The sequence below is a fragment of the Amblyraja radiata genome, chromosome 5 (assembly GCF_010909765.2).
Source record: "Amblyraja radiata isolate CabotCenter1 chromosome 5, sAmbRad1.1.pri, whole genome shotgun sequence".
Taxonomy (NCBI): domain Eukaryota; kingdom Metazoa; phylum Chordata; class Chondrichthyes; order Rajiformes; family Rajidae; genus Amblyraja; species Amblyraja radiata.
In genome coordinates, this window is record NC_045960.1 from 113965388 (window position 1) to 113988257 (window position 22870).

A 22870-nucleotide genomic window follows, 5' to 3' on the forward strand; every position below is an offset into this window, starting at 1 on the left:
ATATGGTGGAAATATGAGCTGACTTGCAAAAGTTCCAGTGAGTATCAGGAACTATGGTTAGCTGTGACACACTTGGTGACACTCTCACCTGTGAGTGAACTGGATTGCTCAACTCTGGGTTGCCTTCAGCTGTGGGACTCCAATTTAATCTCTTTAAGCACATAGTAGCCATCATCTGACTGCTTTGTTTATGACATGAACTTATTCCGTGTTTGTTTTATCTATACTATTAAAAGTCTCGACTTGTTTGACTGTCTGTGATCTTAGGAGCTGCGCCAAAATGGTGCACAGTATTGCGAACATTTTTGCAGAATCTTACTCCGCTTTTTCCCGTGATCGTTCGTATCAAATGTCTTCGCATTTGATGTTATATTTCACAAGTTATTGATATTTAAAGTTTAAGAAAAAGCCAACTTTGAGAATAATAACTGACTGAGAGTGAGACTTTTCCAGCAGCTTCCAGTGATGTCACAATGACATCTCACACTCCTCCACCCTTCACGTGATCTCATTTACATATACGCTGCCGTGAACATTCTGACAATCGAACGTGACATCACAGTGTGATCTCTGCTGCCAATGCACAAGCTATGCGAGTCCACGGAGTGGGCGATGGATGGGAGGACAAGAAATGTTATTTAAGCATTGTCTTTAGTGGGGGAGAGGTGAGGGAGGGAGCGACTGAGGGTAGGGAAAAGGGGAGGGAGAGGTGACAGAGACAATGGGATCAGCAGCTTCAAGGGGAGTAAGGAGAGAGTGAGATTTCCCCCCCACGGAGGAAGGATTAATTGCCTCCAGGAAACGCCGACTACCCCCCCTCCCCCACGTGGGAAGGATTGATTGCGTTGGGGGAACGGGTGAGTGGTGGGATATTGCGTTGGGGAAACGGGGCTCCAATGGGTCAGGGGGGGTAGGGAGGGGAGAGGGGTTATGGAAGGTGGGAGGGAGTGACTGAGGGTAGGGAGTGACTGAGAGTAGGGGATAGGAGAGGGAGAGAGAGGTGAAGGGAGAGAAGAGGGAGGGTGAAGAGGAGGGGGAGGGAGTATTGGGGGATGAGGGGAAATGAGCCGCGCCTGCACAGTTGGGGGCTATGGGTGAGTGGTGGAATATTGCGTTGAGCGAGCGGGTTATGTTGGAGCGGGTGATGGGGTGATTGGCTCCGGGGGAATGCGCGTCTCCGGGGTGAGCGCCGATGCCGCGTTTCGGGATCAGCCCTCCCGTGTGACACCGCGGCCCCCCCCCCGCGTTGGGGGATGGGGTCTGTCGGGTCCCACTTGCTCTAGTATAATACTAAAAGTCTGTCTCTGCCTCTGCGTCTGCCTCTGCCTCTGCCTCTGCCTCCTACGCCAAAACGGTGCACGCTAGCGCAAACATTTTTGCACCACCTTACCTTTGTCCTGTGGCCGTTCCTATAAAGTTTTGTTCACAGTTATATTTTGCAAGTTATTCATAATTTTTAAGTGTAAAAATTCATGCTTAAGGAGAATTCAACAGCTAAATCCTTGCTGGCCCAGCTTGCAAAGTTGCAATCGAGGAACACTGAAGGGCCTGTCCCACTTAAGCGACTTTTCAGCAAACTGTCTGCGACCTTCAAGCTCGGGGGCATTTGCCTGAAAAACCGCAAGCTGGATCGACCAGCAACGCTGAACACACACTCGCCAACTCGCTCACTCACACACTCACTCACTCACTCACTCACTTCAGTTTTTATCTGACCAGGAGATGGGAGGAATTGCATTCTCTTTTTAAAGTCCTCAAAGCAAGAGGAGGGGAGGCAGTGCTGGGGAAAAGCCCCCGCACGGTTTGGGGCTATGGGTGAGTGCTGGAATATGGGGGGAGCGGGTGAGTGGTGGAATATTACGTTGGGGAACGGGTTACGTTGGGGGACCAGGCCTCCCGTGTGACAGGGACCCAACGGTTCCCACTTAGTCCAGTGTATATTACTAAAACTGTGTCTGTCTGTCTGTCTGTCCCCTTGCCCTTCCTTGCCCCTCCCTCCCTCCCTCCCTCCCTCCCTCCCTCCCTCAGCCAACCGATACACGATAGCGCTAAAATTAATCACAATTAATCACCACCTTAATCACAATTGTCCTATGGTTGTTTTGTGCCATGTTTGTTCAGATTGATGTTATATTTCATGAGTTATTGACATTTTTAGATTTACGAACCCCCAATTTGAGAAAAATATCTTCCCTATGCTTACAGCTGTGACATCACAATGGGATAGTAGCCCTGCTCACAACATTGTTGCTATCCCAGTACACCGAGTTCTGTTAGCTCCAGCAGATGCAAATGCATTTTTCTTAAAGTCGCAGTACACTGAATTTAAAAAAGAGTTTAAATTGAGGGAGGGTGAATAAGGCGAAATGAGCCTGCACAGTTGGGGGCTATGGGTGAATGGTGGAATATTGCGTTGGGGGAATGGCTTGCGTTGGGGGAACGGGTGAGTGGTGGAATATTGCGTTGGGGGAACGGGTGAGTGGTGGAATATTGCATTGGGGAACGGCTTACGTTGGGGGACCAGGCCTCCCGTGTGACAGGGACCCATCGGTTCCCATTAATAAAAGTATACATGGTTGTTCTTGCAGGTAGAAAAGAAAAAACATTGTATCAATAAAAGTCTGGTTATCGGAGAGGTACTTTCCACAGCTGACCTTGCGACTGGAGTAAAGGTAAGGGAAAACTTGGTATTCGGATGCGAGGGAGTTTTTGATCAATGTAACTGAAATATAGGCTGCAACATGAGTATCTAGGGCAAGTTATACTTCAATATGATCATGGCTGATCATCCAACTCAGTATCCTGTACTTGCCTTCTCTCCATACCCCCTGATCCCTTTAGCCACAAGGGCCACATCTAACTCCCTCTTAAATATAGCCAATGAACTGGCCTCAATTACTTTCTGTGGCAGAGAATTCCACAGATTCACCACTCACTGTATGAAATTTTTTTTTTCTCTTCTTTGTCCTAAAAGACTTCCCCCTTATCCTTAAACTGTGACCCCTTGTTCTGGACTTCTCCAACATCGGGAACAATCTTCCTGCATCTAGCCTGTCCAACCCCTTAAGAATTTTGTAAGTTTCTATAAGAGCCCCCTCAATCTAAATTCTTCTTCAGGTTGAGTCTGTAACGTCCCACTCCAGTGCGGAGGCGGTTTGGGGCTTTCCAGGTAGTACAAGGCAGGTGGTGTCCTGGTGCCATCTGGTGTTTAGTTTTGCTGCCTGGCACGGTTGGCTCTGGTTCCGAGCGTTTCTTATTAAGCTGCAGCAAGTAATGGGCCTGTCCCACTTACGCGACCTTTTCGGCGACTGCCAGCACCCGTCATAGGTCGTTGCAGGTCTGCGAAAATGTTCGACATGTTGCAAATCCAGCGGCGACCAGAAAGACGCTACGACTCTTTGGGCGACTGAGGAGACGACTCACGACCATACAGGCGACATGTCGCGGGGTGAAGCCTGTACGGCCGTGAGTAGTCGCCCAAAGAGACGTACCTTGTTCTGGTTGCCGCTGGATTTTCAACATGTTGAACATTTTCGGCCACCTGCAGCGACCTATGATGGGTGCCGGCAGTCGCCGAAAAAGTGGCGTAAGTGGGACAGGCCCATAAGAGTTTAATTGTTCCTTTGCTGGTATTGTGGCAATGAAATGCTCTTGACTCTTGGTTGTTGGCTTCCCCACTAGGGGGGGGGGGGGGGGGACAGCACGCCTTAGTGCAGCGGCAGAGTTGATGCCTCACAGCGCCAGAGACCCGGGTTCGATCCTGACTACGAGTGCTGTCTGTATGGAGTTTGTTCATTCTCCACGTGACCTGTGTGGGTTTTCTCCGGGTGCTCCGGTTTCCTCCCACACTCCGAAGACATACAGGTTCGTCGGTTAATTAGCTTTGGTAAGATTGTAAATTGTCCCTAGTGTGTAGGATAGTGCTAGTGTACGAGGTGATCGCTGTTCGGGGCAGACTCGGTGGGCCGAAGGGCCTGTTTCCGTGCTGCATCTCTAAAATTAAATTAAAAGACTGAATGCAGTACACTACACAGGAGTGTTTAAGAAAGAACTGCAGATGCTGGAAAAATCAAAGGTAAACAAAAATGTTGGAGAAACTCAGTGGGTGAGTCAGCATCTATGGATTCAGTCTGAAGGAGGGTCTCAAGCCGTAACGTCACCTATTCCTTCGCTCCATAGATGCTGCCTCACCAGCTGAGTTTCTCCAGCATTTGTGTCTACACTACACAGGAAGATTGCTTTGTATCCTACCTTTGCTCAGTCTGCATGAGTGACCTTGAGATTCCTGTTGGCAGCCACTTCAATTAATATAATAATAATAATAATTTATTGTCATTGCACATAGGTGCAACGAGATTTATTATGCAGCTTCCATCCGATGTCATAACTTAAACAACTAATAACATTTAGATACCCAGAGAAACATGATTTATAAAAAGAACAGTAAAACAGTCTAAAGTGCAAATGTGTCTGTGCCGGGTCGATGTGCGACGTGACCATCCGAGGGAGACAGTCCATGGGGGTGGGGGGGGCACTCAGCAGGGCCGGTTCAGAGCAGCTATAGCTCTGGGGATGAAGCTGTTCCCAAGTCTGGAGGTGCGGGCGTAGAAGGCCTAAGAACGTCTGCTGGAAGGTAGAAGTTCGGACAGACTATTGCAAGGGTGTGAGGAGTCTTTATGGATGCTGATGGCCTTCCTGAGGCACCGTGTGTGGTAGATGCCCTCCAAGGCTGGTAGCTGTGTCCCAATGATCCTCTGCGCTCTGTGGACGACGCGCTGAAGAGCTCTCCTCTCTGCCTCCGTGCAGCTGAGATACCACACAGAGATGCCATACGTTAATATACAATACAATACAATACCTTTTATTTGTCATTTGAACCTCACATTTGAAATTTGGTTTCTGCAGCCATACAAAAAAAGAACCAAGACACACACCAACACAATTCAATTCACATAAACATCCATCACAGTGAGTCCTCCTCACTGTGATGGAAGGCAAAACGTAAACATATCTCTCCCCTGCACTCCCCTCTCCCCCTCATGTCAGAGTCAAAGACAGAGTCAAAGTCCCCGGCGGGCGATGTTAAATGTCCCGCAGCCATTAAAGCCATGCCGGGCGATGCAAGGCCACGCACCGGGTCTTGGTGTTGGAGCCCCGGCGGGCGCTCATTCCAAGCCGCGCGGGACGGTGATGTAGGCCCCGCTCCAGGTAATCTTCAACCCCGCAACTCGGGCGGGAGAAGTCGCCGCTGCGGAAGCCCCGAAAAGCAGTCTCCCACCAGGGACCCGCGGGCTCCCGGTATTACTGTCCACAGACCTGCGGTTGGAGCTTCCGAACCTCTGGGTGTCGGGTCACAGCAGCGCTCCACCACAGCTACACCCGCTCCGGACTCGGCCAGCTCCGTGATGGTGAGTAAATCCGCAGCTCCGCGACTGGAGCCCCAGGTCATTCCTGTTGGAGGCCGCTCCACGTTGCAGCCCCAACGACAACGGAGACCCGACAAAGAAAAGGTCGGGTCTCCCGTGCAGGGGAAAGACCTTAAAGTTCCCCCACCCCACCCCACCCCCACACACACATACCCCGACAAAAAAAACAATAAAAACTACATAGAACAAGACAGAAAACAATAAAAAGACAGACGGACTGCAGAGGCCGCTGCTGACAAGAGTCGCGCCGCCCACCTGCTCTCTGTGGTGCAGCGGTAGAAGGTTGTCAGCAGCTGTTGGGGCAGACCAGTCCTTTTCAATGTTCTCAGGAAGAACAGTCGTTGCTGTGCCTTCTTGACCAGCACAGCGGTGTTGCTGGACCATGTGAGGTCCTCTGAGATGTGAGTGCCCAGAAACCTATAGCTGGACACTCTCTCCACACTGTCCCCGTTTGATAGAGATTGGTTGATATCTCCCTATATCTACTGGTGATAGTGGGTAGGGTACACATTTTGTGTGCTTTTCCCGATTGGTTATGGATCCTTGTGCTGAAGTTGTTTCTCTTGTTTTTCCTAACCTGTAGATGGGTGTGGTGTGCTGGTTGTTTGGTGGGGCAATCATCAACCTTGGCAGCCAGGTACACATTGAGAAGTGGCTTCAGCCGTTGAAGGTATGTATCTATCCATGCACACTATGTGATTGGAAATTCATTGCACTTGTGCTGTTTGCTTGCAAAATCATTATAGCTCAGAACAACAGACAACCAACCATGCATGTCATCTCTGGGTGCCTGCTCTACCACCCACCAAATGGAGCTGTGTCAGGGTCTGGCAGACATTGACGCCAACAGAGACAACAACCTGGCTGCTCAATACCCACCCAGCTTGAGATCTAACTATTCCTTTGGTTTAGAAACATAGAAAGTAGGTGCGAGAGTAGACCACCAGGTCCGTCGAGCCCGCACCGCCATTCGCTCATGGCTGAACACTAAACAGACACACTTACCCACAAACAGTAGACACAAGACACAGAACACAAGACACTACCCTCCCCTTTATACCGCTATCACCCCTCTCCACCCCAAGAACCTCGTGATCTCCTGGGGGAGGCAAAAAACCGGATAAAAACCCAGGTCCAATTCGGGAAAAAAATCCGGGAAATTCCTCTCCGACCCCAATCCAGGCGATCGACACTTGTCCAGGAGATCACTCAGGTCTTACTATACTAACCATACCTAGGTCCATATCCCTGCCCTCTCCCCGTAGCCCCTTATCCCCTTGGCAGCTAAAAAACCATCTATTTTAGTCTTAAATATATTTAAAGTTTCTGCTTCCACTGCTCCCTGGGGCAGTGAATTCCATAAATTAACCACCCTCTGGGTGAAGAAGTTCTTCCTCATCTCAGTTTTAAAAGAGCCCCCCCTTATTCTGCAACTATGTCCCCTAGTTCTAGTTTCCCCGATCATTGGGAACATCCTCGGTGCATCCACCCGATCAAGGCCCCTCACGATCTTATATGTTTCAATGAGATCGCCTCTCATTCTTCTAAACTCCAAAGAGTAGAGTTCCAGCCTACTTAACCTTTCCTCATATGTCAATCCCCTCATTGCAGGAATTAATCTTGTAAACCTTCGCTGCACTGCCTCCAGGGCTAGTACATCCTTTCTTAAGTATGGACCCCAGAACTGTACACAGTATTCCAAATGTGGTCTCACTAATACTGTGTACAGCTGCAGCAAGACCTCCGTGTTTTTATACTCAATCCCCCTAGCAATAAAGGCCAAAACTCCATTGGCCTTCCTGATTGCTTGCTGCACCTGCATACTAACTTTTAGTGATTCATGTACTAATACCCCTAGATCCCTTTGCGTTGCATTACAACGCAGCTCCTCCTCATTTAGAAAATAACTTGCCCTATCATTTTTTTTCCCAAAGTGAATGACTTCACATTTATTAGTATTAAATTTCATCTGCCAAGTTGTTGCCCACTCACCTAGCTTATCTATATCCTTTTGCAGACTCTTCCTATCCTCCTCATCCCCTACTTTTCCTCCCATTTTTGTATCGTCCGCAAATTTTGATATATTACACTTGGTTCCCTCCTCCAAATCATTTATATAAATTGTGAACAACTGGGGTCCCAGCACCGACCCTTGCGGAACCCCACTAGTTACCGGTTGCCATCCCGAGTATGAACCATTTATCCCCACTCTCTGCTTCCTATTTGTTAGCCAATCCTCTACCCATGCTAATATATTACCCCCAATCCCATAATTTTTTATTTTTAGCAATAGTCTCTTATGTGGCACCTTGTCAAAAGCCTTTTGGAAGTCCAAGTATACCACATCCACCGGTTCCCCTTTATCCACCCGGGTTGTTACTTCCTCAAAGAATTCGAGCAGATTCGTTAAACAGGACTTCCCCTTCACAAAACCATGCTGGTTCTGTCCGATGAAGTCATGTTTATCCAAGTGCCCCGTTAGTGTTTCTTTAATAATTGTCTCTAACATTTTACCCACCACCGATGTTAGACTAACCGGTCTATAGTTACCCGCCTTCTGTTTACTTCCTTTTTTAAATATAGGTGTTACATTGGCCATTTTCCAATCCACTGGGACCGTTCCTGCCTCCAGGGAGTTTTGGAAAATTATCACCAATGCATCCACAATCCCCACCGCTATCTCCCTCAAGACCCTTGGATGTAATCCATCAGGCCCAGGGGATTTATCCTCCTTCAGTCTCATTAATTTCCCTAATACCACCTCCTTGGTGATCTTAATAGTATTTAGCTCCTCCATTCCTACCGCCCCCTGTTTATCCAGCGTTGGAATATTTTTTGTGTCTTCTATGGTGAAGACTGATACAAAATACTCGTTTAATGCCTTTGCCATTTCCATGTTCCCCACCAACAACTCTCCAGTCTCACCCTCCAATGGACCAACATTCACCTTAGCCACCCTTTTTCTTTTTATATAGCTATAAAAACTCTTACTATTAGTTTTTATGTTGTTCGCTAAATTCCTTTCATAGTCTATTTTCCCCGTCTTAATTAATCTCTTAGTTATTTTTTGCTGACCTTTAAATGCTTCCCAATCCTCTGCCCTCCCACTATCTCTGGCTACCTTATATGCCCTTGCCTTCAGCCGAATACTATCCTTTATAGTTTTACTGAGCCATGGCTGACTGTTCTTACCCTTACCCCTTTTTTTCTTCATAGGAATAAATTTTTCTTGAAGGTTATACAGTATACCCTTAAACGTACACCACTGCTCATGTACCGTCTTATTCTTGAGTCTGCTATCCCAGTCAACTTTGATCAGCTCAGTCCTCATACCTTCATAATCCCCCTTATTTAGACTAAGCACCCTAGCCTGAGTTTCAACCTGCTCCCCTTCTATTTGAATATGGAATTCGACCATATTGTGGTCACTTGTTCCCAACGAGTCCCTAACTATGACATTTTTAATTAATCCTGCTTCATTACACAGGACCAGATCCAAGATTGCCTCCCCCCTTGTCGGTTCTGTGACATACTGTTCTAGGAACCCGTCTCTAATACATTCTATAAACTCTTCCTCTAGTCTACCCTGCCCAGTTTGGTTTGCCCAATTAATATGAAAATTGAAGTCCCCCATGATTACAGCAGTTCCCTTTTTACATGCGTCAACTATTTGCAGATTTATGTTCTGACTAACAGCGTCACAGCTATTTGGAGGTCTATAAATTACACCCACTAGTGTTTTTTTCCCCTTATTATTCTCTATCTGTACCCAAGCTGTTTCACTATCCTGATCCTTCAACGCAATATCCTTCCTCTCTATTGCCGTTATTCCCTCCCTTATTAAAAGGGCCACCCCTCCTCCCTTTCTTTCCTGTCTATCTTTCCTAATTGTCGAGTACCCCTCTATATTTAACTCCCAGTCCTGATCCCCTTGCAGCCATGTCTCCGTAATGGCCACGATATCATAACTATATATACTTAATTGCACCGTTAATTCATTTATCTTATTACGAATACTCCGTGCATTTAGATAAAGCACTTTCAGATGATTTTTACTACCCTTCCTTTCCGTCACATTCTGTCTCCTGTCACATTTTGACTTTCCGCTTCCCCACTGATACCCTGCTCTATTTCCTCTACCCCTGCCGTTATTACCCCCCTTGATACCTCCCCCCCGCTACTTAGTTTAAAGACCTCTCTACTGCCCTAGTTATATGATTTGCCAGGACCCCAGTCCCAGCACCGTTCAGGTGAAGTCCGTCCTTACAGAACAGATCCCCCCTGTCCCAGTACTGGTGCCAGTGGCCCAAGAAACCAAACCCATTATTCCCACACCAGTCTTTGAGCCACGCATTTAGCTTTTTAATTTTACGTACCCTCGCCGATTTGGCCCGTGGCTCAGGTAGCAATCCGGAGATCAGTACCCTCGAGGTTCTGCTTTTTAATTTATTCCCTAACTGCTCAAACTCCTTCAGCAGATCCTCCTTCCTCATCCTTCCTATGTCATTGGTCCCCACATGGACCACGACCACTGGATCCTCCCCCTCCCTCTGCAAATTTCTCTCCAGCATCGCAGAGATATCCTTAACCCTAGCACCGGGTAGGCAACACAGCCTTCGGGACATGTTCTGCTGGCCGCAGAGAACCTTATCTACCCCCCGAATAATACTATCCCCTATCACTACGGCATTTCTTCTAACTCCCCCCTCTTGAATGGCCTCCTGATCCACGGTGCTGCAGCCAGGTTGCTCATCCCTCCCACAGCCCCTGATCCCGTCCTTACATTGAGTAAGAGCCTCGGTCATGCTCGTCAGGGACAAGGGCTGTGGCTCCTGCCGCATCTCCTCCTGGTTCCCCCTACCTGCCTCGCTTATGGCCACACCTTCCTTTCCTTGCTCACTGCCTACTGAATTAGTTAAACTGGTCAGTGTGACCATCCCCTGGCACAAAACATCCAGGTAATACTCCCCCTCCCTGATGTACCGCAGCGTATGAAGTTGGGTCTCCAGCTCATCAATGCGGAGCTGGAGTTCCTCTAGCCTCAAACACTTACTGCAGCTGTAGGGATCTTCTACATCAATGGTGTCGACAAATTCCCACATCTCGCAGTATTGGCACATCTCCTGACCGCCCATCTTATATAAGTAATTAACTGGTCCTATTTAAGAATCCCCTACTGTATTGATACACCCCTTATTTATATAATCCTACCTCCTATAAATGGGAAAGTACTCACCCCAGCCGTAAATTACCTACTGGTTTGGCTGTCTAGTGGTAATTCCGTCCGCTCTTCCTGTCTGGTCCACTGCTCCCTTGCAGTGCGTGGCAAACCTCTTTGCCTCTGTTAGTCTCTGTTAGTCTCTCGAGCCGCGGCTCCGTCCGTCCTCCCTCGGCGACAGCACCTGTGGCACCGCAGTCGTGACGTCCCTTCCGTTCCTGCAGAGCCTTTCCCACTTCTCCCACTTGAGCTAGAGCCAATCAGTCGTATCTCTTGCTAAACTCCTGCTGCTGTTGCTCCCAAATCTACAGCAGTTCATTCGCAAGAAGAAGAAGAAGATTATAGCTCAGTGTTGGAAGATTCTTGGAAAGAGTGCAGAAAATGTTTAGACAATAGACAATAGGTGCAGGAGTAGGCCATTCGGCCCTTCGAGCCAGCACAGCCATTCAATGTGATCATGGCTGATCATCCCCAATCAGTACCCCGTTCCTGCCTTCTCCCCATATCCCCTGACTCCGCTATTTGTAAGAGCCCTATCTAGCTCTCTTGAAAGTATCCAGAGAACCTACCTCCACCTCTACGCTGAGGCAGAGAATTCCACAGACTCGCCACTCTCTGTGAGAAAAAATGTTTCCTCGTCTCCGTTCTAAATAGCTTACTCCTTATTCTTAAACTGTGACCCCTGGTTCTGGACTCCCCCAACATCGGGAACATGTTTCCTGCCTCTAGCGTGTCCAAACCCTTAATAATGTTATATATTTCAATCTTATATGCTAATCTTATATGTCACGTGTACTGAGATATACTAAAGAGCTTTAGTTGCGTGCCAACCAGTCAGCGGAAAGACAATACATGATTACAATCGAGCCGTCCACAGTGTACAGATACATAATAAGGGAATAACGTTTAGTGCAAGACAAAGTCCAGTGGAGTACAATTATAGTCTGAGGGTCTCCAATGAGGTAGATGGTAGCTCAGGACCGCTCTCTAGTTGTTGGTAGGATGGTTCCGTTGCCTGATAACGGCTGGGAAGAAATGTCCCTGAATCAGGAGGTGATGATGAAAACAAACGATGATTCACCAGGATGCTACCTGGGCTTGTGGGCTTGAGTTACAGAGAGGTTGGATAGGCTGGGATTTTTTTTCTTTACAGCGTATTATTGACCTTATTGAGGTGTACAAGATCATGAGGCATGGATAAAATGAACGCTCACAGTCTGTTTCCCAGGGTAGAGGATAAGGGGAGAAGGCAGGAACGGGGTACAGATTGTGGATGATTAGCCATGATCACATTGAATGGCGGTGCTGGCTCGAAGGGCAGAATGGCCTCCTCCTGCACCTATTGTCTATTGTGACAATAAATTAGACTAGACTAATTATTATTTCCTTCTTCTTATTTCAGTCAGTGGCCACTGACCACTATCCCTCATCCACTGCGCCCTTGGTCTCCCCACCTTGTACTGCACTTGTTCTTGATGGGTTTATTAAGGACAATCAGCATGGCTTTGCATGGGGCAGGTCATGTTTTGTTGAGAAGGTGGCAAAGGTCACAAGTTCACAAGTTATAGGAGTAGAATTAGGCCCTTCGTCCCATCAACTCCACTATTCAATCATGGCTGATCGCTGCCAATTTTCCTGCCTCCTCCCCATAATCCTTGACTCCCGTTCTAATCAAGAACCTGTCTATCTCTGCCTTAAAAATATCCACTGACTTGGTCGAAGGTGAAACGATGAACATTTAAGGGCCTGTCCCGGTTTCACGACCTAATTCACGATCTTTTTTACTCGTGGACATTTTTCATCATGCTAGAAAAAACGCCCCGACCTACTTGATGCCACGAGTACCCACGACTAGCATCACGGCCTGCCTACGACCTACCTACGACCTTGTGACAACCCTGCTGCGAGTTTGAGTCGAGGGCAAACTCGGCAGAGATCGTGAATTAGGTCGTGAAAGTGGTACAGCCCCTTTAAGCGGGACCTGACGGGGGGGGGAGCGACTTTTTCATGAGATGGTTAATCCGTTTCTGGATGAGAATGTTTGTGCATTTTGTAGAGAATGAGTTTGCTGGGATTGATGCCCAGAAATCTGGAGAGATAAAGCCAGGAACGAAATCAAAAAGGAAGGAGTACATTTGAAATTTGCTGATGCAACAGAGTGGGATCTGCAGCCACAATTCATGCAGGATTACAGGAAGGAATAATTGGTGGACAAAAATGCTGGAGAAACTCAGCGAGTGAGGCAGCATCTATGGAGTGAAGGAATAGGTGACGTTTCGGGTCGAGACCCTTCTTCAGACTGATGTGTGAGTAGGGGAGGGCAGGAAGAAGAAAGGAAGAGGCGGAGACAGTGGGCTGTGGGAGAGCTGGGAAGGGGAGGGGAAGGAGGGAGAAAGCAGGGACTACCTGAAATTGGAGGTCAATGTTCATACCGCTGGGGTGTAAACTACACAAGTGAAATACGAGGTGCTGCTCCTCCAATTTACGGTGGGACTCACTCTGGCCATGGAGGAGGCCCAGGACAGAAAGGTCGGATTGGGAATGGGAGGGGGAGTTGAAGTGCTGAGCCACCGGGAGATCAGGTTGGTTATTGTGAACCGAGCGGAGGTGTTGGGCGAAGCGATCGCCAAGCCTATGCTTGGTCTCACCGATGTAGATCAGCTGACACCTAGAGCAGCGGATGCAATAGATGAGGTTGGAGGAGGTGCAGGTGAACCTCTGCCTCACCTGGAAAGACTGCTTGGGTCCTGGATGGAGTCAAGGGGGGAGGTAAAGCAACAAGTGTAGCATTTCCTGCGGTTGCAAGGGAAAGTACCAGGGGAGGGGGTGGTTTGGGTGGGAAGGGATGAATTGACCAGGAAGGAATCAGTAAGTCGGTTCGTCTTTGTCCGTTGGTCTTTGTCATAACCAGACAAGGAAAGGTTGAAGAGAAATCGTGCTGTTTACTCCTGACTGTTTCCCCTTCAATCATCTCACAGGACTTGAAGTTGACGGGGATGTTCGCAATGACTGAACGTGGGCATGGCAGTAATGTGAGAGGCATCCAGACTCAAGCAACCTACGATCCAGCATTCCAGGTAATCGACTGAATGATACATGGAGGCAACTGCAGATGCCTGAATGTTGAGCATTTCACTGTACCTTGGTACACGTGACAATACACTAAACTCAAACTCCAGCACCATGCGTTCACGGACAATAGACAATAGGTGCAGGAGTAGGCCATTCGGCCCTTCGATCCAGCACCGCCATTCAATGTGATCATGGCTGTTATAGGAAAGATGCCAGTAAGATGCAGAGGAGATTTATGAGGATAATAATAATAATAATAATAATAATTTTATCTATGGGCGCCTTTCAAGAGTCTCAAGGACACCTTACAAAAATTTAGCAGGTAGAGGAAAAATATGTAAGCGGAATGAAATAAATAGTAGAGACATGACTAGTACACAAATTAAAGACAGAATTCAATACAAAACACAATATGAGGCAATTCAAGCACAGATGAAAAGGGAGGGGGACGTGGGTCTAAGGATAGGCAGAGGTAAAGAGATGGGTCTTGAGGCGGGACTGGAAGATGGTGAGGGACACGGAATTGCGGATCAGTTGGGGGAGGGAGTTCCAGAGCCTGGGAGCTGCCCTGGAGAAGGCCCTGTCCCCAAAACTGCGGAGGTTGGACGGAGGATGTTGCCAGGCACCGAGTGCCTGAGCTGCAGGGAGAGTTGGGCATGCTAGGAGTTTACTCCTTGCAGCACAGGCTGAGTGGTGATCTCATAAAGATCTATCAAATGATGAGGGGAACAGAGTTGAATGCACAGTGTATTTTTCCTAGAAGTAGGTGAATCAAGAACCAGCGGACAGAAGTTTAAAGTGATAGGGGAAAGGTTTAATAGGAAGCTGAGGGACAACGTTTCTACACAGAGGGTGGTGGGTGTGTGGAACGAGCTACCAGAGGAGGATGTTGAGACACTTTCTACAGCAACATTTAAAGGCAGTTGAACAGGTACATGGATCGGAAGGATTTAGTGGGATATGGGCCAAACGCTAGAAAATAGAGGATTCGGCGTGCCCAAAGAACGTGTAATGTACAGGCCGGGTCTCTGATCGGCTTTTTTCTTCAAACTGATGGAGTTGGGGGGGGGGGGGGGGGATAAAGCTGGAAGAGAGGTGGGAGTGGGACAAGGCCTGGTAAGTGATGGGTGGATACAGGTGAGGGGGTGGTGGCAGATGATTGAACAAAAGGCCAAAAATGACAAGACAAAAAGTCTGAGGTGGAATTAAGGAGGGAAGAGGCATGAAGCCAGAGGGGGGGAATACAGGGGGAAGGGACAGAAAACCAGAGGGGGAATACTGGGTGAAGGGGGCATGAAGCCAGAGGGGAATACAGGGGGAAGGCATAAACGGTTGCACATCCAGGTAGGGCACAAGAAAGAGAAGGGGGGGAACTAGATGGGGGTGTTTTAGTTACTGTAAAGAGGAGTCATAACACACTGTCTTTACTACTGTTTTATTCATGATACACATACGTTGCTGCCCTAGCTGTTCGTGGTCTGTCACCGGAACTAGAGAGAGAGAGATCAGTGGGTGGGAAGGTTGTAATTATACTTGTGATATGGGGAGTGGTTAGTAGTGGTGAGGTCACTATGTTAAAGGTACATGCACATGTCATCTACATCCTTCCCCTTGGAAATGAAAAGCAATACAGTAGTGACAGGGCGACCACGTCTCATACGCTACGAGCAGGTTCAAGTTCAAGTTCAAGTTCAAGTGAGTTTATTGTCATGTGTCCCTGTATAGGACAATGAAATTCTTGCTTTGCTTAAGCACACAGAAAATAGTAGGCATTTACTACAAAACAGATAAATGTGTCCATATACCATGATATAAATATATACACACATGAATAAATAAACTGGTAGTGCAAATAACAGAAAGTGGTTGCTAATAATCAGAGTTTTGTCCGAGCCAGGTTTAATAGCCTGATGGCTGAGGGGAAGTAGCTATTCCTGAACCTGGTTGTTGCAGTCTTCAGGCTCCTGTACCTTCTACCTGAAGGTAGCAGGGAGATGAGTGTGTGGCCAGGATGGTGTGGGTCTTTGATGATACTGCCAGCCTTTTTGAGGCAGCGACTGCGATAAATCCCCTCAATGGAAGGAAGGTCAGAGCCGATGATGGACTGGGCAGTGTTTACTACTTTTTGTAGTCTTTTCCTCTCCAGGGCGCTCAAATTGCCGAACCAAGCCACGATGCAACCGATCAGCATGCCCTCTACTGTGCACCTGTAGAAGTTAGAGAGAGTCCTCCTTGACAAACCGACTCTCCGTAACCTTCTCAGGAAGTAGAGGCGCTGATGAGCTTTTTTGATAATTGCGTTTATTGCGGTAAGCAAACAGTTAAGCAAACTCACCATAACGGACAGGCGGCTTGACCACCCGCCCGGACCGGGTACGCAGCTCGCCATCTCCCCCCTCTGCAGGAAGAACAGGAGCAGGAGCAGGTGCGGGTGAGCGAACCAGGGGACCCGGGAGGAGAAGGAGAAGACGGAGACGGAGGAGGGGATGCAGGCGCAGCAGCGGGAAGACGGGCAGGCGAGGGAGGATTGGCTGTTGGAGAGCGGGGCTGATAGAGCTGAGAAGGCAGGGACCGAGGCATGCGTGGAGCGGCAGGCAACGTGGCAGACAGCGGGGGGGCAAAGGGGTCGGCAGGCTGTGGTGGGGGCTTGTTGACAAGCCGCAGATGTTGGCGGGACCGGCGGTAAATGGTACCGTCATGGTCGACTAGATAGGACCGCGGCGAACCAGCAATACCGACGACGATTGCAAGCCTGGAGTGACCGGAGGGGGACTGCATCCGGACGACTTGGCCAGGGAACAGACGCGGGAGGGGACGGCAGGACTGGTCGTGGGAGCGCTTTTGGATTTCTTGCTTGAGGGCAATGCGCTCCTGGACGGCAGCGGGCTGGAGAACAGAGGGCACGAGGGACCGCTGGGTCACCGGGATCGGAGGTCTCGTAGTGCGAGACATCAGCCGCTGTGCCGGCGAGCCCAAGGCAGGGTCGCGGGAGATGTTTCGAAGGTTGAGGAGGGCCAGGTAAAAGTCAGAATGGGACAGTCTACAATGTTCCAGCAAGTCCTTAGCACTGCGGACAGCGCGCTCTGCCAGGCCGTTGCTTTGCGGGTACTCTGGGCTGCTGGTATAGTGTCGGAAGTTCCAGCTGGCAGCGAAACTCCGAAATTCGGCACTTGAGAACTGGCTGCCGTTGTCCGATTGAAGACTTGCCGGGGAGCCAAAGGTTGCGAAGTGGCGGCGCAGCTTCCCGATAACGGCCGAAGAGGTGAGGGAGTGCAGCTGGTCAACCTCGAACCAGCTGGAGTACGAGTCAACAAGGACCAGGAAGTGCTTGCCACGCCACTCGAAAATGTCAGTGGCGACGGCCATCCAGGGCAGCTCGGGGGCAGGCTGTTGCAGAAGCGGCTGCCGTTGCTGATGGGGAGCGAGGCTATTGCAGGTAGAGCAGGCGGAGACCCTCTCCCGGATGTCTTGGGCCATGCCGGGCCAGTAGAACTGATTCTGGGCCTGAGACAGAGTGGCCTCGGCCCCAGGATGACCGCGGTGGGCGGTCTGAAAGTAGTGGTCCCGCAGCGCAGCAGACACAACGACCTTGTGTCCCTTCACGACCACGCCGTCGTGCAGCACGAGCTCGTCACGGACCAGGAAGTAGGGCACGGCACCAGCCGGCAAGGATGAACGACGGTCTGGCCAGCCCTGCCGGATGACGTCGGCAAGCTGCTGCAGGGCAGGATCCTTGGCAGTGTGCTTGACCAGGGACTGCATTTGCTGTGAAGGCACAATGTTAACGTTAAGCACCATCAGGTCAGACGATTCATATGGATGGTGATCGGTGGACGTTAGCGGTGCGCGGGACAGCGTGTCGGCCACGAACATGTCCTTGCCCTTGCGATATACAATTCTGAACGTAAAACGCTGGAGCTGCAGCATCATGCGCTGCAAACGGGACGAGGCAACGTGGATCGGCTTGTTGAGGATGGTGACCAGGGGCTGGTGGTCGGTCTCGATCGTGAAGCTGTTGCCCAGAATATAGTCCTTGAACTTGGAGCAGGCAAACACCACAGCAAGCAGCTCCTTCTCTATCTGAGCATAGCGCTGCTCGGCAGGGGTCATGGTGCGGGACGCGTAGGAAACAGGCAGCTGCAGGCCATCGTGGAACTGCAGGCAAGCAGCACCAAGACCGAACTTGGAGGCGTCGCAGGTGAGAACAATGGGACGCTGCAGATCGAAGAATTTGAGAGTGGGGGTACTGACCAGCCTGGACTTCAGGACGTCAAAAGCTTTCTGGTGATGCGGGAACCAGGCCCAGGCAGTGTCCTTCTTGATCAACTCCCTCAGGGGCGCGCTCAGCTCGCTGAGGTCGGGGATGAACTTCCCCAGGTAATTAACCATGCCCAGGAAACGTAGCAGGCTGGGCACGTCGGTGGGTGAGGACATCTCGGAGACAGCAGCCGTCTTTAGCGGGTCAGGCTTCAGCCCCGAGGCAGTAAAAACGTGGCCCACATAGGTGACCTCCGGGACGCGGAAACGGCACTTCTTTGGGTTGAGCTTGAGGTTGATTTCACGGGCCCGGTCCAGGACTTGACGGAGGTGGAGGTCGTGCTCAGCAACGTCCTTGCCGTAGACCAGGATGTCGTCAACGATGATGGCACACGGCAGACCGGCGAACAGCTGCTCCATCGTCCGCTAGAAGACCTCGCTGGCAGAGTTGATCCCGAATGGCATGCGGAGGAATCGGAACCTGCCGAAGGGCGTGCTGAAGGTAGTCAGGTAAGAGGACCGCTCGTCCAGCGGCATCTGCCAGAAGGAGCTCTTGGCATCGAGAACCGAGAAGACAGTGGCCGGGCCAACCTGTGCAGCGACGTCCTCCACTGTTCGCATTGGGTAGTGCGGGCATTTGATGGCAAGGTTCAGGTCTTTGGGGTTGATGCAAATGCGAATTTCACTTTTGTCCTTTTTCGCAGCAACAACCATGGTGGAGACCCACCGGGTGGGATCGCTCACCTCCTTCAGGATGCCCATGGTAACCATGTTGAGCAGTGTTGACTCCACCTTGTCCTTCATGGCGAATGAGACGCGGTGTGGTGGACGGATCACAGGTTCAACACCGAGGTCGACAACGATCTTGTAGCTGCAGGACAGCTTGCCCAGCTTGTCGTCAAAGCGGTCAGGGTATTCGTGCAGGGGGTCCATAAGGGTCCGCACCTGGTGGATATCACGGTGGAAAGAGACCAAGCCGAGGTCCTGGCACGCCCGGGCGCCCAACAGGGTGATGTTGTTTGTATCCAGTAGATAAAAAGTGAGGGGCCGAGAGGCCTGCAGTACCTTGCAGTGCAGGGTAGCCCTCCCCACAGGAACGAGCACGCCTCCCCCGTAGGCATGCAACAGGGAGTTATCGGGAGTAACTTTCTCATCAGTCCTTATCTTCATGAAGAGGCTTGTTGACATTACATTTGCCACGGCCCCCGTGTCGATTTTTGCGGTGAAGGTCGAGCCGTTGACAGTAACGCGAACCGAAGGGTCCGTTATCAGTGCAGGTGCATCCAACAGCGAAAATATGCTGGTCTCCCCCTGGGAGGAACTTGTATCAGACAAAGGGAGTTCGTCAGGCTGGTACTGGGAACCAAGCGCGCTATCAGCTTGAGCAAGGTTGTTTAACATTCGCCGTGGAGCAGGAACTGGCTTCCCACGGGAGCGGCAAGCGGCAGAGAAATGGTTTAATTTCCTGCAAAAGTTACACGTTTTGCCCAATGCAGGGCACACATTAAATTGATGGGAGGCAAAGTTGCAGTTGGGGCAACGCTGTTGGCTGCTACCCCCGGGTGCAGGGGAACCCCGTTGCCGTTGCGGGCCAGCGTACCGCCGGCGGCCAGCAACACTGGCAAAGTTAATGTCATGATCAGCAGGCGACACCGCCGAGGCGACAGCCTCAGCCATGCGGGAGGCGTGCAGAGCCTCGTCCAAAGACAGGTCGTGCTTCCGCAGGAGTTCAGCCCTTAGCTTTTCATCCTGAAGGCCATACACTAGAATGTCCCGGGTCAGTTGATCGGGGGTCAGCGCGTCCAGGCGGCAACGCCTGGCCAGGTGCCGCAACGCGGCGATATAGTTATCGATTGACTCTCCAGGGATCTGACGCCGGGTGAACATTTTAAAACGCTCTAAGATGCAGTTAGTGGGGATGTCGCACATTGCGGTAAACTTAGCCATAAGACATACCGGGTCCCGAGCATCTTCATCTGCACCGTAGACAAACGACTCAGACCGTTCCAGGGCATCGGGACCAGCCAGGTTGAGAAGCAGAGAAGCCTGTGTCGCAGGGGTGGCAGCAGGATGGGCGATCGTGACGTAGTGTTGGAAGTCACGTCTAAAGACACCCCACCGATGGGCAATGTCTGAGTCGAAGACAAGCATATCGGGCTTGCGGCAAGAAGTAGCCATGGCACGGGAGATACAAAAAAACACACAGGATAGGGAACTGGGTCAAAAGTAAAGAAAACCCGACAAACAGGAGGCGCAAAGGTACGATTCTGACACCATGTAAAGATCGTCATAACACACCGTGTCTTTACTACTGTTTTATTCATGATACACATAAGTTGCTGCCCTAGCTGTTCGTGGTCTGTCACCGGAACCAGAGAGAGAGCTCAATGGGTGGGAAGGTTATAATTATACTTGTGATATGGGGAGTGGTTAGTAGTGGTGAGGTCACTATGTTAAAGGTACATGCACATGTCATCTACAGTTACCGGTACCTAAAATTGGAGAATTCAATCTTCATACCATTGGGGTGCAAGCTACCCAAAGTGGAATATGAGGAGTTTTTCCTCCAGTTTGCGTGTGGCCTCACTCTGCCAATACAGGAGGCCCAGGGCAGAAAGATCGTTATTGGAGTTAAAATAGTTAGCAACCGGGAGATCCAGCAGGCCTTGGCGGACCGAGCATAAATGTTTGGCATAACGGCTTCGTGAAGGAAATAACCTTGCGGGTGGGTGTATGGTCAGGGCGTCTTTCTGGGATGTTACCAACTCGTGAAACAAAGAACTACAGATGCTGATTTAAACCTCGAAATGCGGGAGAGGCAGCATCTCTGGAGAGAAGGAAAGGGTGACGTTTAGGGTCGAGACCCTTCTTCAGACTGTTTACCAACGTGTGAGTCAGGTGGACAGATTGGTGGAGAAGGTATCTGTCTCACTTGCCTTCATTGGGAAGGACATTGAGAACAAACGTTGGGACGTGTTGCAGCCGTACAAATCGTTGGTGAGACCGCACTTGGAGCACTTGTGTGTGGTTCTGGTCACCCAGCTACAGGAAGGATGTCATTAAGGTGATAGGGTGCAGAAGAAATTCACCTGGATGTTACCTGGGCTTGTGGGCTTGGATTACAGGGAGAGGTTGGATAGGCTGGAGTGTAGGAGGTTGAGGGATGAGTGATAAAGTGAACGCTCATGGTCTTTCGGCCCAGGGGAGAGAATTCTAAAACTTAGAAGGCATAGGCTCAAGGTGAGAGGGGAGAGACTTAAGTGGGACCTCGGGGTCAACGTTCAGTCAGAGGGTTGTCCATTTCTGGAGATGAGCTGCCAGAGGAAGCTGTAAAAGCAATACAATTAAAACATAAAAAACAACATTTGATCAGATATATAGACAATAGGTGCAGAAGTAGACCATTCGGCCCTTCGAGCCAACACCGCCATTCAATGTGATCATGGCTAATCATCCCCAATCAGTACCCCGTTCCTGCCTTCTCCCCGTATCCCCAGACTCCGCTATATTTAAGAGCCCTATATAGCTCTCTCTTGAAAGTATCCAGAGAACCGGCCTCCACTACCCTCTGAGGCAGAGAATTCCAGAGGAATGGTTAGAGGGATTTGGACCAAATGCAAGTAAATGGGACTGGCCCAGTATAGCAGCTTGGTTGGCATGGACAAGATGGGCTGAAGGGCCTATTTCCATCCAGTACAGGTCTGCGACTATGTTTCCATGTTAGTAAGCTGGGATATAGTAACCTGGCTTCAAAGAGAAATCTGTGACGTCGGCCACAAAGAAATGAAAATGTAACAAAATGAAATTGTTGTCATTCTATAGGAGTTTATCATTCACACGCCGTGCGAAGATGCGGAGAAGATGTACATCGGGAATGCAATGAAGGGGAACGATGCTGCCGTTTTTGCACAACTGATTGTCAACGGAGAATTGCTAGGTTTGTGTCTCTTGTTGCTTCTGTTTTGCACCTTCTGTGGAATGGTGAGAAAATACAAAGTCTAAGCATGTTTGTGCGTTCAGTCAATGCAGAATATTTCATTTATAGAAACATAGAAAATAGGTCATTCGCCCCATTCGAGACAGCACCGCCATTCAATGTGATCATGGCTGATCATCTAAAAAAATGTACCCCATTCCTGCTTTCCCCCCCATATCCCTTGATTCCGTTAGCCCTAAGAGCTAAATCTCTCTCTTGAAAATTGGCCTCCACTGCCTTCTGTGGCAGATAATTCCACAGATTCACAACTATGTGAGTAAAGAAGTTTTTCCTCATCTCAGTCCTAAATGGCTGACCTCTTATTCTTAAACTGGCCCCTGGTTCTGGACTCCCCCAACATCAGCAACATTTTTTCCTGCATCTAGCCTGTCCAATCCTTTATATGTTTCTAAAAGATCCCTCTCATCCTTCTAAAGTCCAGTCGACCCATTCTTTCATCATATGTCAGTCCCGCCATCCCGGGGATATACCTGGTGAACCTACGCTGTTCTCCCTCAATAGCAAGAATGTCCTTCCTCAAATTAGGAGACCGAAACTGCACACAATACTCCAGGTGTGGTCTCACTGGGGCCCTGTACAACTGCAGAAGGACCTCCTTGTTCCTAAACTCAAATCCTCTCACACTGCCTGCTGTACCTGCATGCTTACTTTCAGTGACTGATGTACAAGCACACCCATATCCCATTGTACTTCCCCATTTCCTAATCTGACACTATTCAGATAATAATCTGCCTTCCTGTTGTTGCCACCAAAGTGGATAACCTCACATTTATTCACATTGTACTGCATCTGCCATGCATCTGCCCATTCACCCAATCTATCCAAGTCACCCTGCAGCCTCATAGCATCGTCATCGCAGCTCACACTGCCACCCAGCTTTGTGTCATCCGCAAACTTCCA

General features: G+C 49.7%; 1 protein-coding gene across 1 annotated transcript in view; it reads left to right on the forward strand.

Moving 5' to 3' along the window:
• acoxl (acyl-CoA oxidase like) overlaps positions 1-22870 on the forward strand; it is a 311202-nt gene that overhangs the window by 14727 nt on the left and 273605 nt on the right. The window contains exons 3-6 of the mRNA XM_033022103.1: positions 2589-2672; positions 6010-6096; positions 13623-13721; positions 21796-21910. Of these exons, the coding sequence (XP_032877994.1) occupies positions 2589-2672; positions 6010-6096; positions 13623-13721; positions 21796-21910 (385 nt within the window). The remainder of the gene's footprint in view (positions 1-2588; positions 2673-6009; positions 6097-13622; positions 13722-21795; positions 21911-22870) is intronic.